The sequence below is a fragment of the Macaca nemestrina genome, chromosome X (genome assembly GCF_043159975.1).
Source record: "Macaca nemestrina isolate mMacNem1 chromosome X, mMacNem.hap1, whole genome shotgun sequence".
Classification (NCBI taxonomy): domain Eukaryota; kingdom Metazoa; phylum Chordata; class Mammalia; order Primates; family Cercopithecidae; genus Macaca; species Macaca nemestrina.
Window position 1 is genome coordinate 113,765,743 of NC_092145.1, and position 15,486 is coordinate 113,781,228.

Genomic DNA, 15,486 nt, shown 5'->3' on the forward strand with positions numbered 1-15,486 from the left:
TGGCAGAGAAGGCAGTAGTAGGTCAATCCCTTGGATCTTTGTGACCAACCCATTTTTTTCTCTCTGTTTTCATCCAGTCTACTGATTTCTCTGACTTTAAATGTATTATCTTAGAATCTTGTGAGTTTTGTAGCAACTTATTGCTACAAAAACATTATGCCAGGTTCTGTCTCTTCCTTTCCTCTGTATTACCCAGTTGTTTCAAATGCTTTAGCTTTGTTGCTAATTGAAGACTGCACTTCATGGTTGCTTTAGTTGTTAGAGTACAACTTTTAAAAATGAAATGTTCAGATATTTCAGCAAGATGACATTAACTTGCAAACTCTTACTTGATGCCAAAGTCCTATTTGCCAATGTCTCTAATAAGTGTCCAACCATGGCAGCTGCCTGTTAATTTTCATAAATCTCTAAGAACAGCATTCTAGTACTATTCTGCTTGCATGTTTGCTAAGTTACTTATTTGTTTCTCCTGACATAGTTTACCTTACCTTCTTACAGAAATCTCATGTATGGTGTGGTGAAGCTCATGAAGATTATGGGACAGCTCTCTGATAAATTTTACTACACAGATTGTCTCTTTTTTGGAGCAATCATCTCTGCCACTGACCCAGGTATTTGGCTTTGCATATTTGGCTTTATTATTATGGTATTCCATTATTTAAATCTTAAAAAGTTCAGAGCAATCATTAACTTTTGTTGTAGTAGGGAGAATGTAGTATTTATTTGCATGGCGTGGTGGTGGAAGAAGTGACCAATAGGTGGGTCTAACAGACTTAGATGGCTTTTCTTTTTCTTTTTCCTTTTTTGAGACAGGATCTCACTCTGTTGCCCAAGCTAGAGTGCAGTGGTGCAATCACAGCTCACTGAAGCCTTGACCTCCTGGGCTCAAGCAGTCCTCCTGCCTCAGCCTCCCAAGCAGTGGGACTATAGTTAGATGGCTTTTCTAAGAAGGGCATGCAATTTCCTTTTATATTATTAATTTTTCATTGTTGTAAAAATGCCTGACATAAAATTTACTACCTTAACAATTTCTTTTGTTTGTTTGTTTGTTTGTTTTTTTGAGATGGAGTCTTGCTCTGTTGCCCAGGCTGGAGTGCAGTGATGCGATCTTAGCTCACTGCAGCCTCCACCTCCCAAGTTCATGCCATTCTCCTGCCTCAGCCTCTCAAGTAGCTGGGACTACAGGTGCTCGCCACCACGCCTGGCTAATTTTTTTGTATTTTTAGTAGGGGCGGGTTTCACTGTGTTAGCCAGGATGGTCTCAATCTCCTGACTTCGTGATCTGCCCGCCTCAGCCTCCCAAAGTGCTGGGATTACAGGTGTGAGCCACCGTGCCCAGCCTACCTTAACAGTTTCTAAGTGTATAGTTCAGTAGCGTTAAGTATACCCACGTCATTGTGAAACCAATCCCAAGAACTTTTTCATCTTGCAAAACTGAAATGCTGTACCCTTTAAACAACAACTCCCCAGTCTCCCTTCCCTGCAGCCCCTGGCAGCTATCTTTGACTTTCTGTCTCTATGAACTTGACTGCTGTAGAAATTTCATACAAGTGAAATCATATAGTATTTTGTGACTGGCTTATTTCACTTAGCATAATGTCCTCAAAGTTCATCCATGTTATAGCATTTGTCATAATTTCCTAACCTTTAAGGCTGAATAATATTCCATTCCATTGTATCTGTATAGCATGTTTTTTGTTGTTGTTGTTGTTTTGGTTTGGTTTGGTTTTTGAGATGGAGTTTTGCTCTTGTTGACCAGGCTGGAGTGCAATGGCACGATCTTGGTTCACTGTAACCTCCGCCTCCCAGGTTCAAGCGATTCTCCTGCCTCAGCCTCCCGAGTAGCTGGGATTACAGGCATGCACCACCACGCCCAGCTAATTTTTTTGTATTTTTAGTAGAGACAGGGTTTCTCCATGTTGGCCAGGCTGGTCTCAAACTCCCAACCTCAAGTGATCTGCCCGCCTCGGCCTCCCAAAGTGCTGGGATTACAGGCATGAACCACCACACCCGGCTATATAACATGTTTTGCCTTTCATCTTAGAATGACTAATTTGGTCATAAGTTTTACACTTTGATTTTCTTCTTTCTCAGTGTTGCCCTTTTGCCTTCTTTTATGTAACATATCATTTGGTTTAAATAATACCTTTTCTTAGTAGAAACACACATGATTATCTGTAGTGAATGTAATTTAATTTGTAAACTCCTTTTGTGCAGCGTTCCTAGAGGATTGTGCACTGTGACATGGTTTTTATTCATCAATCCCTTGCCCTGTATTTTTCAAGTGTTGGTTGAACCAATTCTTACAAGTGAATTATTACACCCTCCCTTGCAGCTCAAAAACAAACAAAAAAGTTATCCTTTCCAAGTTGGAACCTATAATTTGATCAGTTTGCATAAAGTAGTTACAGCTATTCTCTTCCTTAGTGTCAGCTATTGAGAGTACACCTTAGGGAAAGAAGTTCTGGAGAATGAGCTGCTCCTGTCCTCACGGTAGAGATGGAAAGGTCTGTTCAATGTCTTCAATGCCCTCTAATATTCTGAACAGTATTAACCTTAAAGATACTAAGATACTTGACCATGCCTCTTGGGGGTCCTCTCCATCAGTGCTATCTTATAGATCTTTCTGTGAAGATAGAGATGTTCTATAATCTGCAAGTCCATTGTGGTAACCAGTAGCCACATGTGGCTTTTGAGCACTTGAAATGTAGGGTAATGCAGTTGGGGGACTGATTTTAACTTTTATTTAATGTTAAGTAATTTAAATGTATATAGCCACATGTGGCTAATGGTTACCACATCAGACAGCATAGCTCTAGACAGTTGTGTGGTTCTGAAGAATCTCAGTGTTCAAAAAAAAAAAAAGAAAAAAAAATTGACCTCTCTTACCCTCATATTTTATTACAAACATCCTGAGTAAATTAGTATTGAAGACTTGGCTGTCGAGGCACTCTGGTTTGTGAAAAGGTGGGATTTGGAGTCACAGGCCTTGGGTTGAGTTCTAGCCCTACCAATCACTGATCGGGTAGCCTGGACACATATTATCCCCTGACATCAGTTTCCTCATCTATAAAGTAGAAATGATGGCACCTATTTCCGAAGGCTATTGTGAAGATGAAATGAAACAACACGTGTAAGGCATAGAGTGTACCATCTCTAAATTATGCTGGTCTGTGTCCACATCTGACTCAGACAGAGATTTCTCAGTTTTCCATATGTTTAAAAAATAAATAAATAACAGATCATCTCTTAACCCAAGCATGTTTCCAAAGAGAACTCTGAAAATCAGTTTTAGTATTTTAATCCTGTGCTGTCTGTGACTGTCTCCAGATGTGTGTCTGTGGAGAAATAGATCTTCATAAGTCTGAGAAAGGTATTTAGTCTGTCTGAAAATGTGTTTCTAAGTATACTCATCTATAATTTTATTACTAACGTCTTACTAGTACCACTAACAAGTAAAGGGAAGTTAGTTTAACATAAAGATTATTGGTATTGTTTCCTGAGCTATCAGTGTTACTTCATTTAATTGGATGGAGAGGCTTACTTTTCTAGATTATCTTTGTAATTGTTTACTTCCCTTTAATGTGTCTATGCTATGGTAGAAAATAATGGAAGGGATTACCATGCTACTCCATTTTCACTTGGCCTATGAAGATTGGCACCGTAAGGGTTTTATAGAAATGGAAGTTGTAGGCCGGGCGCGGTGGCTCAAGCCTGTAATCCCAGCACTTTGGGAGGCCGAGACGGGCGGATCACGAGGTCGGGAGATCAAGACCATCCTGGCTAACACGGTGAAACCCCGTCTCTACTAAAAAAAATACAAAAAAAGTAGCCGGGCGAGGTGGCTGGCGCCTGTAGTCCCAGCTACTCGGGAGGCCTGAGGCAGGAGAATGGCCTGAACCCGGGAGGCAGAGCTTGCAGTGAGCTGAGATCCGGCCACTGCACTCCAGCCTGGGCGACAGAGCAAGACTCCGTCTCAAAAAAAAAAAAAAAAAAAAAAAGAAATGGAAGTTGTAGAAAATTGAAAGTTTAAACTTATTAAACATCAGGACATTAACTTTAACTGCTTTTTAAATAGAAATCTTCCTGAAATGTAGAATGTTTTTGCAAACTAGAAGTGTTTTACCAGCCTCCTAGAAATCTGTTGTTTGAAAACTTGGGTCATAAAGGAGATAAAAACTTAAGTGAAGAGTTAAGCATCACAAGACCAGATTGACTTCTAGCGTCTGCTGCATCAAACAAAAATTCTGATATTGGCAGCCTGGGCAACATAGAACTTCATCCCCACAAAAAAATTTAAAAAATTAGCTGGCCGTGGTGGTGATTGCCTATAGTTCCAGCTGCTCGGGGTCTGAGGCAAGACGATTGCTTAAGCCCAGGAGTTTGAGGCTGCAGTGAGCTGTGATCGCACTACTGCACTCCAGCCTGGGTGACAGAGCAAGACCCTGTCTTTAAAAAATGAAACAAAAAACTTTATAGTATTAGGATACAGAATCATATTGACTGATATGAAGGAATAAGAATCCTTGTCCCTGATTACTGTACTTGGCTTGAGACATGAGTCTTTGGTCTTCTGGTCAAAGTTGACATAGTATGTGTGGGATAGTGTAGGCTGCACTGTGACAGGGAGCCTTCTCCACTCTGTGGTCATGTGTCATGGCTGCCATGTGCCATCTTTGTGGGCTTTTGTTTTAGACAGATCCACAATTAAAGGAAAAAAACACATTTCCACCCCATGGTGCCTTCCTAGGAAGCCACCAGAGAACACATGCCACTGCACTCCAGCCTAGGCAACAGAGACCCTGTCTAAAAAGAAAAAGAAAAGAAAAATAGAAACCTGTGAGTCAGGCTGATTGACTCAAGGAGTGCAAAGGTGATGAGTTAAAATTGGGGAAATGACATCATGATGGTTCACAGGAAGGGCATGCAATTTCCTTTTTTATTATTAATTTTTTATTGTGGTAAAAATGCCTGACATAAAATTTACTATCTTAACAATTTCTTTTTTTTTTTTTTGAGACGGAGTCTTGCTCTGTCGCCCAGGCTAGAGGGCATCCTCTGGGACTTGGTTCAAATGTGCCACCTGCCTAGTCACTCTAGACTCCATTATCTGCTCCCTCAGCTCTTTGAGTTAGGTCTGTTTTGTACATGTCAGTGCTTGCCACTTTGTACTGAGTGCTCACAAGGGCTAAGTGCCCTTGAGTACACGGATGAAGTGTCCATGAAAAGTTAGCTGAACGAACACATTTAGGTCCTTGAGTTTTTCCTTCTTCATATATCTGCCATTCTTTTGTTTTTCCCACTGCCTGTACCCAGTGATCTTCAGTTAGTTAATTGTGATTTCTCAGTCTGTGTCCAGTTGGAAACAGCTATGACCCTGCTCACCCTGATTTCAAGGGTCCTGCTATAGGGAGGAGGGCAGTTTGTTTCATGTCTCCCACCAGAAACCACTTAGCCAGTCTTGTCATCCCCATCCCATCGTCTTCCAGTTGTCAGCACCCACATCCCTCCTTGTGATCAGGCACAGACTTGCTCAGGAGGGGCACAGAAGGGATCCTGACCTGTTTTGTGAGATAATGAGCAGGGAGAATGAGAAGTTGAAACTTAGATCAATGCTATGTAAGCATTTATTGTTATTATTATTAATTATGCTTTTAGGCCAGGTGTGCTATGCATCTGTGGTCCCATCTACTTGGGAGGCTGAGGTAGCGGGGATTGCTTAAGCCCGGGAGTTCCAGGCGACAGTGAACTATAATCACACCACCATACTCCAGCCTGGGCAACAGAGCAAGACCCTGTCTCAAAAAAATATAAAAATAAAAATAAAATTTTTTAAAAATTGGCAAAACCAAACAGTAGCGTCAGGGAATGTGTATTTGTGTGATTAAATTATAGGGAAAGGCAAGAAAATGATGACTATAAAATTTAGTTTAGTGGTTCCCTTTAGTGAAGGAAGAGGCTTCAGACTGGGATGGGACATATGGGGGACTGACAAAGTTCCATTTCTTGAACAGGGAGGTGGTTACAAGACTGGTTGGCTTATAGTAACTCACTAAACTGAACATTTGTTTGGCTTGGTTTTCTGATTGTATCAATTAGTAATGCTTTTGGCTGCAAAGAACAGAAAAACCTGGCTAATTCCTGCTTAAACAAATAGATATTTATCTTGGGTACCAGTACTGGGGCTGATGTCCCAGCTTCCACTATAATCAAAAAGTACTACACTGTCTTTCTGCTGCACTGTTCTGGGGTTTCAGTCACACATCCGTTGCCCCATGGAGGCAAGATGACTACGTTGGTATCTGGCCTCTCCGCCTTCTTCCTGACAGGAAGAGGTGATGCTTTCTGCAAGAGAAGCTGGGAAAGTGGGGTTTTAGTTTTTGCAGTCCTATGGTAGAAACCATTGAGAGAGGGTAGTTGGGTCTGAGTGTTGAGAGAGAACACAGCTCTTGTGCATATATCTAGAGCGGTGGTTCTCAGTCAGGGACAATATTGCCCACACCCCCACCCCTGTCATTATTATTTTAAGCAACACACACCATATTTCAAAGGCTTGGCAAAAAGATATAATTTATAAAATCTAATTAATCTTTTTTTTTTTTTGAGATGGAGTTTCACTCTTGTTGCCCAGGCTGGAGTGCAATGGCGCAGTCTCTGCTCACCACAACCTCTGCCTCCTGGGCTCAAGCGATTCTCCCACCTCAGCCTCTGGAGTAGCTGGGATTACAGGCACCCACCACCACACCCGGCTAATTTTGTATTTTTAGTAGAGATGAGGTTTCTCCATGTTGGTCAGGCTGGTCTCAAATCGCAACCTCAGTGATCTGCCTGCCTTGGCTTCCCAAAGTGCTGGGATTACAAGCATGAGCCACCGCACCCGGCCTTTTTTCTTTTTTCTTTTTTTTTTTTTTTTTTTGAGATGGAGTTTCACTCCTCTTGCCCAGGCTGAAGTGCAATGGCACGATCTTGGCTCACTGCAACCTCCGCCTCCTGGGTTCAAGTGATTCTTTTGCCTCAGCCTCCCAAGTAGCTGGGATTACAGGTGTGTACCACCATGCCTGACTAATTTTGTATTTTTAGTAGAGACGGGATTTCACTGTGTTGGTCAGGCTGGTCTCAAACTTGTGATCTCGGCCTCCCAAAGTGCTGGAATTACAAGCGCGAGCCACCGTGCCGGCCAAAATCTCATTAATCATTTGTATAATAACTTTGTTATTTTATCCTTGGCTCTATTGAGCCAGAGAAATCAAAGAGATTTCAACACACTGGTGAAGTCAAATCACATTGATTGTCATTAGTTTTTGAAGTTCTGTAACAGATACTTTCAAAGTGTGATGGGATCACGGTGGAAAGCATAGTGTTTTGGTGCAGTGTCATTAGACTCAAGCATCATATCAAAGCTCCTTCAGATAAGGAAGATTGCCGTTTTCATTTCTGCCACAGATAGACAAGTCTGTCTTTGACCCCCTTGCTATCTCTTGAATCACCCAGTCCCACTCAAGATAGAAATTGCCTCTATAAATCTGTAATCAGTGGTTTAAGGTCAGAAACCAAAACTAATTTCTGTGCTTTTGGCTCACTTTTCAGTGACTGTGCTGGCAATATTTAATGAATTGCATGCAGACGTGGATCTTTACGCACTTCTTTTTGGAGAGAGTGTCCTAAATGATGCCGTTGCCATTGTACTGTCCTCGTAAGTAGCAGTGTTTCTGCTGGAGAAGAGACACCTTGGTTTCCTGTATGCTTTGGGCTAAATTCAGAGGCTCATCTTAAATGTATTACATATTGAATTGGGTGTTTTTCTAAATGAGATTTATCAGCTTCGTGGATAAAATTATGTTGCTTAGTGTGCCCAGCAGCGATCAGAATGCTGACGCCAGTGTAACATGGTGGCTGCAGATTAAATTAAATGAATTTGCCCTGGGCAATGCTGGCCACAAATTAAATTAAATGAATTTACCCTGGCCGATGCTTGACAAAATGTAGATACCTATGTTTGTCGATATTTTCAGGTACCACGGTGTAAAACCAGTGCAGTCTTTTAAAACTGTCTCTTGTTTTTAAACTTCAGGTCTATTGTTGCCTACCAGCCAGCAGGACTGAACACTCACGCCTTTGATGCTGCTGCCTTTTTTAAGTCAGTTGGCATTTTTCTAGGTATATTTAGTGGCTCTTTTACCATGGGAGCTGTGACTGGTGTTGTGACTGCTCTAATATCCTTTTTGTAGTTTCAGTTACGGCCTGGGTATGTGTGTGTGGCATTACACTTTCGAAAAGAAAGTTCTCGGCTGTTCTTTCAAATTGGAATCTTACATTGATTGTTCCACTGGGGTGTGATGGCTCCTGAAATATATCACTTTGGTGAAGCATGACGGTTAGGTCCCTAGCTGAGAGTCTGAAAAAATGTTTAGGAATACAAGCCTAGACTTCGCTCTGTCTTCACCTTTGCTTTTTCTCTCCCTTTCTTGTGATCCAGTTGGAGCATCAGTTTTAGAGGGGTGAAAAGAGCTGAGGAGCCAGGAGGTGGCTGGGAATTAGGGACTACCGGCTGGGAAGTACTTTAGCCCCAGCTAGCTGCTGCCACCTGCTGTTCTGGGCCGCATGGTGTTATGTGGTGATAGCTAGTTAGTGGCCTTCCATAAGCAAAGGATGGCTGGGATTTAGTTTAAACAAACTAAAAAAACAAAATGTGGAAAGAGCAGGCATCCCTTCTACAGATGTGCTGAGTCCTGCATTATATCCTCTTTGGTGGGCAGTGCTATGTAATTTAAACCACATCATTCCAACATGTAATCAATATGGAAAAAAACCCAAAATTATGATAAAATAATTAATGAGATGTTATACATTCAATCTTTGTGGCAAGCCTTTGAAATATGGTATGTGTGCTGGGCGTGGTGGCTCACACCTGTAATCCCAGCACTTTGGGAGGCCAAGGCAGGCAGATCTCCTGAGGTCAGGAGTTCGAGACCAGCTTGGCCAACATGGTGAAACCCTGTTTCTACTAAAAATACAAAAATTAGCCGGGTGTGGTGGTGCACGCCTGTAATCCCTGCTAATCAGGAGGTTGAGGCAGGTGAATCACTGGAACCCAGGAGGTGGAGATTTCAGTGAGCCCAGACCGTGCCATTGCACTCCAGCTTGGGCAACAGAGCGAAATTCCATCTCAAAAAAAAGAAAGAAAGAAAGAAAGAAAGAAATATGGTGTGTGTGTTGCTCTTACAACACATCTCAATTTGGAGTAGCCACATGGTAAGTGTTCAGCTACCACATTGGATAGAGCAGATTTAAATTGCTTTCTTCACAAGGGCCCTTTTGATGTCCTGGAGATATATATTGCTCAGTGAAATCCCTCATGAGACGCTTCTATGCTTGGCCTGTGTCGAATGGCACTGTTACAAGAAGGATCTCTGGTCCCAAAAGGTGACACCAGCACCTGGTAGCTGCCTCAAGAATTGTGCATTTCTTTCTTTCCTGTGCCTTCCTTAGGCACCTGTTGTGGACTCAGGTGGCCTCAGTGATGCCCAGGGCTCAGGGTCTCACAGGCCTTGTCTTCACAGCCTTGCTGGAACCAACCCAACAAGCCAGCCTGATGTCATGACCATGCCTCTCAGAACCATGGCCATTCAAGGAGCACAGAAAACCAGTTGCCAGTTTCTCTGGAAAGCTGAATTTATTTAAAAAACAAAACAAAACAAAACAAAACAAAAAACGCCTTATTGACATATAATTTATATACCATTTAAATGTAATGGCTTTTGGTATATTACATGATAATTTTTTTTTGACAGAGTCTCGCTCTGTTGCCCAGGCTGGAGTGCAGTGGCACGATCTCGGGTCACTGCAACCTCTGCCTCCTGGGTTCAGTCGATTCTCAGCCTTCTGAATAGCTGGGATTACAGATGTATGTCACCACACCCGGCTAATTTTTGTATTTTTAGTAGAGATGGGGTTTCAGTATGTTGGCCAGACTAGTTTCGAACTCCTGACCTCAGGTGATCCACCCGCCTTGGCCTCCCAAAGTGCTAGGATTACAGGCATGAGCCACCTCACCCTATGTGATTAATTTCTTAAAATTGTGGTAAAATATAGCTAATGAGATTTGTCATTTAACCATTTGTAAGTGCACAATTCCGTGGGGATTAAGTACATTCACAATGTCAGGTAGCCATCCCCTTGTCTACTTTCAGAATTCTTTCATCATCCCAAATAGAAGTTCTGTACCCACTGAACAGTATCTCACTATTTCTTCCTCCAGCCCCTACAAAACTTGTGTTGCGCTGGAAAGCTTAATTTGTATTACTTAAGCTTTCCTTAGAGCCTCCGAAAAAAAAGGTTGAAGGGAAAGGCTAGCCCTTTGGGGAGGGGTCCTGGGCTAGTGGAGTATGGTTCTTGGTGGCCCTGATACATGTACCTGGAGACAGGGTCCTTGACAGAATGCCAACGTGACTAAGTTTACCAAACTGCACTGCTTCCCCCTGCTGGAGACAGCGCTCTTCTTCCTCATGTCCTGGAGCACGTTTCTTTTGGCAGAAGCCTGCGGATTTACAGGTAGGTTTTCTCTACTCTTGCACCACCCTTCCCCTCACTGTAGTGGGGCCTGTGGGAACTTGAAGGAAGTAAAGAATTCTTAGATAGCAACTGCATGGAGTTTAACTGTTCAGCAAGTGTCCGTATGAAGGATTGCTGAGCAAGGCTAGTGTTCTGTCTTAAATGGATTGTCTACTTTCCAAAAAGCTAGATTTTATTTTATTTTATTTTTTTAGAGATTGGGTCTTGCTCTGTCACCCAGGCTGGAGTGCAGCAGCACAATCATAGCTCACTGTAACCTCGAACTGCTAGGCTCAAGGGATCTTCCCCCTTCACCCTCCCAAGTAGCTGAGTCTACAGGCATGTACCACACCCAGCTAATTTTTTTATTTTTTGTAGAGATGGAGTTTGCTATGTTGTCCAGGCTGGTCTCAAACTCCTGGCCTTAAGTGATCCTCCTACCTCAGCCTCCCAAAGCACTGGGATTACAGGCATGAGCCACCATGCCCAGCCTGAAAAAGTAGATTTTAATGATAAAGTTTATCATTCCAAAGTCAATTACATTTTTGAGTACTCATTCTAACTATAAGTAGATGTTAAGGTGCAAAGAATCTCTTAAAATTTTATTTGTATATTTCCCTTGATTGCTATGTTATTTTACAAACAGTAGCAATAACAAGCAAAATATGTGTCCTTTAAAGGGTGATTTTGTATCTGCTCAGGTGGATGTGAACACGGTTTTTCATTGTTGTGTCTCTGGGCTATTTAATCGTTGTTTTTCAATATCAAATTTTTATGGTGTCAGTTTCATATAGTATTAGTGTGGTGAAACGTGGTTTTACTTCCTCAAATTCTTTCATTTTTAAAAAAATCATTGAATTTTTCCATTAGAAAATTCAAGTACAGTTACTGTACGTAATCCAGGTACTTAGGATGTACTTTTATCACCCTTTCAAAATACTGTAGAAAATCTTTATATGCAGCATTACAAAATGCCCCACTTCCTTAAAATTTAACAGTTATCTGTAAATGTGTAGGCAAAGTCCCAGGTGCGTCAGTTGTCTCGCACAACAAAATGATTACCATTAACCAGAAATATAGAAGATCGGGGCTTGGATAAATGGAATAGTACTCTTGATCTGTTTTGTCTGAAGTCCTAGACTGTGAAAAAAATATAGGCCAGGCATGGTGGCACATGCCTATTTAAACTCAACACTTTGGGGCCAAGGCAGGTGGATCTCTTGAGCTCAGGAGTTCAAGACCAGCCTGGGCAAGATGGAGAAACCCCATCTCTACAAAAAAATACAAAAATTAGCTGGGTGTGGTGGTGTGCACCTGTAGTCCCAGCTACTCAGGAGGCTGAGGTGGGAGGATCACTTGAGCCTTGGAGATAGAGGCTGCAGTGAGTCAAGATCATGCCACTGCCCTCCACTGAGGGATATATAATACATAATCCACTTTGTCTCAAAAAATATATATGTATATAAAGCATTAGTTTGAAATTCAGTTCATTCATTCTAAAAACAGTGAGGAATATGACAAAAATTTGGATGGGCCCTCACAGTCTCTTTGAGGGAATGAATGCTATATGCCAACTACAGATGGTAGTTGGAGGAGTTTAGAGGAGGCAATAGATACCATTAAAACTGGAACAAGGAGGGGATGTTGAGGTACTTCGCTTTGAAGGAAGGCAGGGTTGGGAGACAGAAAGGTTGATATGAGGTGAGGGGTTGTAGGAGTGTTCAGTAGTAATAGGAAACTTTGTTTTTCTTTTCTTTTCTTTATTTCTTTTTTTTTTTTTAAGAAAAGGTTTCCCTCTGTTGCCCAGGCTGGAGTACAGAGGTGTGATCAGGGCTCACTGCAGCCTCAACCTCCCAGGCTCAAGTGATCCTCTCACCTCAGCCTCCGAGTAGCTGGGACCACAGGCCCACATCACCACATCCAGCTAATTTTTTGTATTTTTGGTAGAAATGGGGTTTTACCATGTTTCCCAGGCTGGTCTCAAACTCCTGGGCTCAAGCCATCTGCCTGCCTTGGCCTCCTGCAGTGCTGGGATTACAGGTGCGAGCCACTGTGCCCGACACAGCAATAGGAAAGTTTCAAAAATATCCAGGAAGTTGGATATGCTAGGCTTGCCTACCTTAACCTTTTGTTCCAGCAGGGTTTTTTTTTCCCCTGCCTCTTTATTTTCCATTGATTTTTTGGGGGGATGTTTTAACAGGTGTTGTAGCTGTTCTTTTCTGTGGAATCACACAAGCTCATTACACCTACAACAATCTGTCGGTGGAATCAAGAAGTCGAACCAAGCAGGTGAGAGAGAGGCTTGGTACTCACGAGTTGCTTGTTAACACAGGGAAGGGGGAACTGCAGGGTTTACAGCTTCCTTTTCCCTTCTCTGTGCAGCTCTTTGAGGTGTTACATTTCCTGGCAGAGAACTTCATCTTCTCCTACATGGGCCTGGCACTGTTTACCTTCCAGAAGCACGTTTTCAGCCCCATTTTCATCATTGGTGCTTTTGTATCCTTTTCTTGTTCCACCATTTTCTACATGCAGAGACAACCACTGTTGGAGAAGCTATAGTAATAATAGTCATAATAATACTATAAAATAACAATAATATAATCATATAAAATCTCATAAAATAACAATTACGGTTTCTGTTTTGGGTAGGTGACTAAGTCCATGCTAGTTCACAGGGTTTTTATGATGAATAAAAGAAAGCTTAAGTGGCATTTCATAACGCTAAATGTATTTGACTTAAAGGACTGCATGTATTCCAAGGTCATCCTTTCAGCCTTTTCTGTGTAAGATGGCCTTTCTGTTAAACTGGTGCTCAGCAGGTGATAGTTTGTTTTGTAAAGTGCCCTTCTGGGTGTATCTAAAAGTCAGCAACCATGTCAGTCTCCAGTGTTATTTTTGACATTTCATTGCTGTATGAATTCCAACCCAGGAGGTGCCCTGATTTGGATGACCCAAAGGTTCTCCTCTTGCTCGTAACTACATCCACAGTATGCGAAGCCCTTCCTCACACTGCCCAGGGTTGTTTGCAGGCAGTGACCCTACTGTTTCCTCAAGCTTCCCTGCTGCTGCAGATCATGGTAGAAGACTCTTTCTCCCCACCCCCACCAAAAAAAGGAGAAGGAAAAAAAAATGAGGGGAAGAAAAGATAAAATAGAAAAATACTTGATTCCTTGGTCTGGGCCCATTGTAAATGCAGTTTCTGAAAAAGAGACATAATTTGCGGGATTGGCTTCTCTCATGTCCCTAGCAGTGGATGGATAGCTGAGGGTTTTGCTCACTTGGCCTCAGATACTATGTTTTTATTAAAGCGAACTTTTCTGGGGCTTAATTTCAAGATACTGAGCACAGTCCCCTATTGCTGGACATGCACATTTGCCTTTTCTGAGGCCTCATGATTATCCTTAGACTTTGGAATGCTGGCCAAAAAGGAGTGTTTTTCTCTCTGGGCTTAATTTATTGTGCAGGAATGACTGACACTCACCAAGCTGCTGGACAGTGACAGTGGCCTAATGCAATACTGGTTAGTGTGAGAGCCTCCCACGCTTAAACCGGTGGCTCATTTCTTGGATTTCCATGCTTACCAGACTAATAGCTAAAAATCTGCAAGACCAGTGTTTTTATTCTTTTTTGAGAAAGACCTTGCATGTTGTTTTGATTTGTATTCCTAGCATGACATCCTGTGAGAGATAGTGAGAGTACAGCCCTGTTTACAGATGAGGGCCTGGCAGAGGCCAAGCCAGGTCCTCTGCAGATCCTAACTGCTGCTTACCACTTAAGGACTTTTGCTTCTCTTCTGGGATAGAATGTACTTTGTAAGCATTACCTTGTTCTTTCTGCTTAAAACAAAACAGAAAGAAAACGGAAGAAAAACAGGCAGTGCTTTACCCTGCAGGAGACAGAGAAGATAGTTCCGCCCTGGCTTCTGTCTGAAACAGCTGCAGCTCCTGCAGCTGGTGTTTTGCCAAAACGGAAGCTCCCTGTTCCTCTGGCTCCCACAGGCGTTCCCTTCTCTGACCAGGGGAGTGTGCAGCTCTCTCAGCTGGGCACTGTTCTAAACTCAGAAGTGACAAAGGACCAGTTTCCCTGAATTCTTTGGTTTCCACAACAGAGTTCCTTTTTCCACCCTCCTTTTCCATTTCTTACATCTCCAAAAGACATTTTAGCTACTTAGGTAGAGAAATATCTCCCTGGGTTCATTCCTGTGAGTGATCTGAATGTCTTTTAGTGTTATGAATATTGTAAATTTCCCCACCTCTTATTTGCAGGCTCTTTCTGGCCATTAAAATCTCTGATGTTTACTTGCAAATGAAGCCTGCGAGCACTTATCCAGCAAACTTTTTCTTTATAGTTTGACTGCAGGATTAGCAATTTTTTTCTTCTAGTGCCTTTTCTTTTAGTAGAGCCCAACAGACACTGTTTGCTTCTCTCAACTGCCCTCTCCTGCCGTGGTACTTTAGCTTATTTCTGGACTCCTTTTTAGATAGATTTAGATAGATGATAGATAGATAGATAGATAGATAGATAGATAGATAGATAGATACCAGTTGAATTAAATCAAGAAGTTACAACAGTGTGTTTAACAAGCTAGAAATGATCTCTATGAATCAGGAGATGGGGAAGCTTAGCCAAACTACTCCCATTTTGTTGCTGAGAAACTTGTCTAGAGAGAAACTAGACAGCCGGGCTTCTTTGGGCAGCTCTCTGGACTATAATGAGGCATCACAGCATTCCTAAAATTCTCTGCTCAGCCGGAGGCTGTGTGGAATGCCATTCTGGAAACTGTTGGGCCCTTAACCTCCACCTGTGGTCAGGTTGCCATCTTCCTGGGCAGAGCTGCGCACATCTACCCGCTTTCCTTCTTCCTCAACTTGGGCAGAAGGCATAAGATTGGCTGGAATTTTCAACACATGATGATGTTTTCAGGTAAAAAGGCGT

General features: G+C 42.3%; 2 protein-coding genes across 2 annotated transcripts in view; one reads left to right on the forward strand and one right to left on the reverse strand.

Annotated features, from left to right (window-relative positions):
* Nucleotides 1-15,486, reverse strand: part of LOC105463681 (carbohydrate sulfotransferase 7) — a 191,454-nt gene that overhangs the window by 104,309 nt on the left and 71,659 nt on the right. The window lies entirely within an intron of this gene.
* Nucleotides 1-15,486, forward strand: part of LOC105463697 (solute carrier family 9 member A7) — a 150,461-nt gene that overhangs the window by 89,627 nt on the left and 45,348 nt on the right. The window contains exons 5-11 of the mRNA XM_011710919.3: nucleotides 499-611; nucleotides 7,588-7,693; nucleotides 8,072-8,213; nucleotides 10,446-10,551; nucleotides 12,752-12,840; nucleotides 12,934-13,047; nucleotides 15,363-15,474. Coding sequence (XP_011709221.1) covers nucleotides 499-611; nucleotides 7,588-7,693; nucleotides 8,072-8,213; nucleotides 10,446-10,551; nucleotides 12,752-12,840; nucleotides 12,934-13,047; nucleotides 15,363-15,474 — 782 coding nt within the window. The remainder of the gene's footprint in view (nucleotides 1-498; nucleotides 612-7,587; nucleotides 7,694-8,071; nucleotides 8,214-10,445; nucleotides 10,552-12,751; nucleotides 12,841-12,933; nucleotides 13,048-15,362; nucleotides 15,475-15,486) is intronic.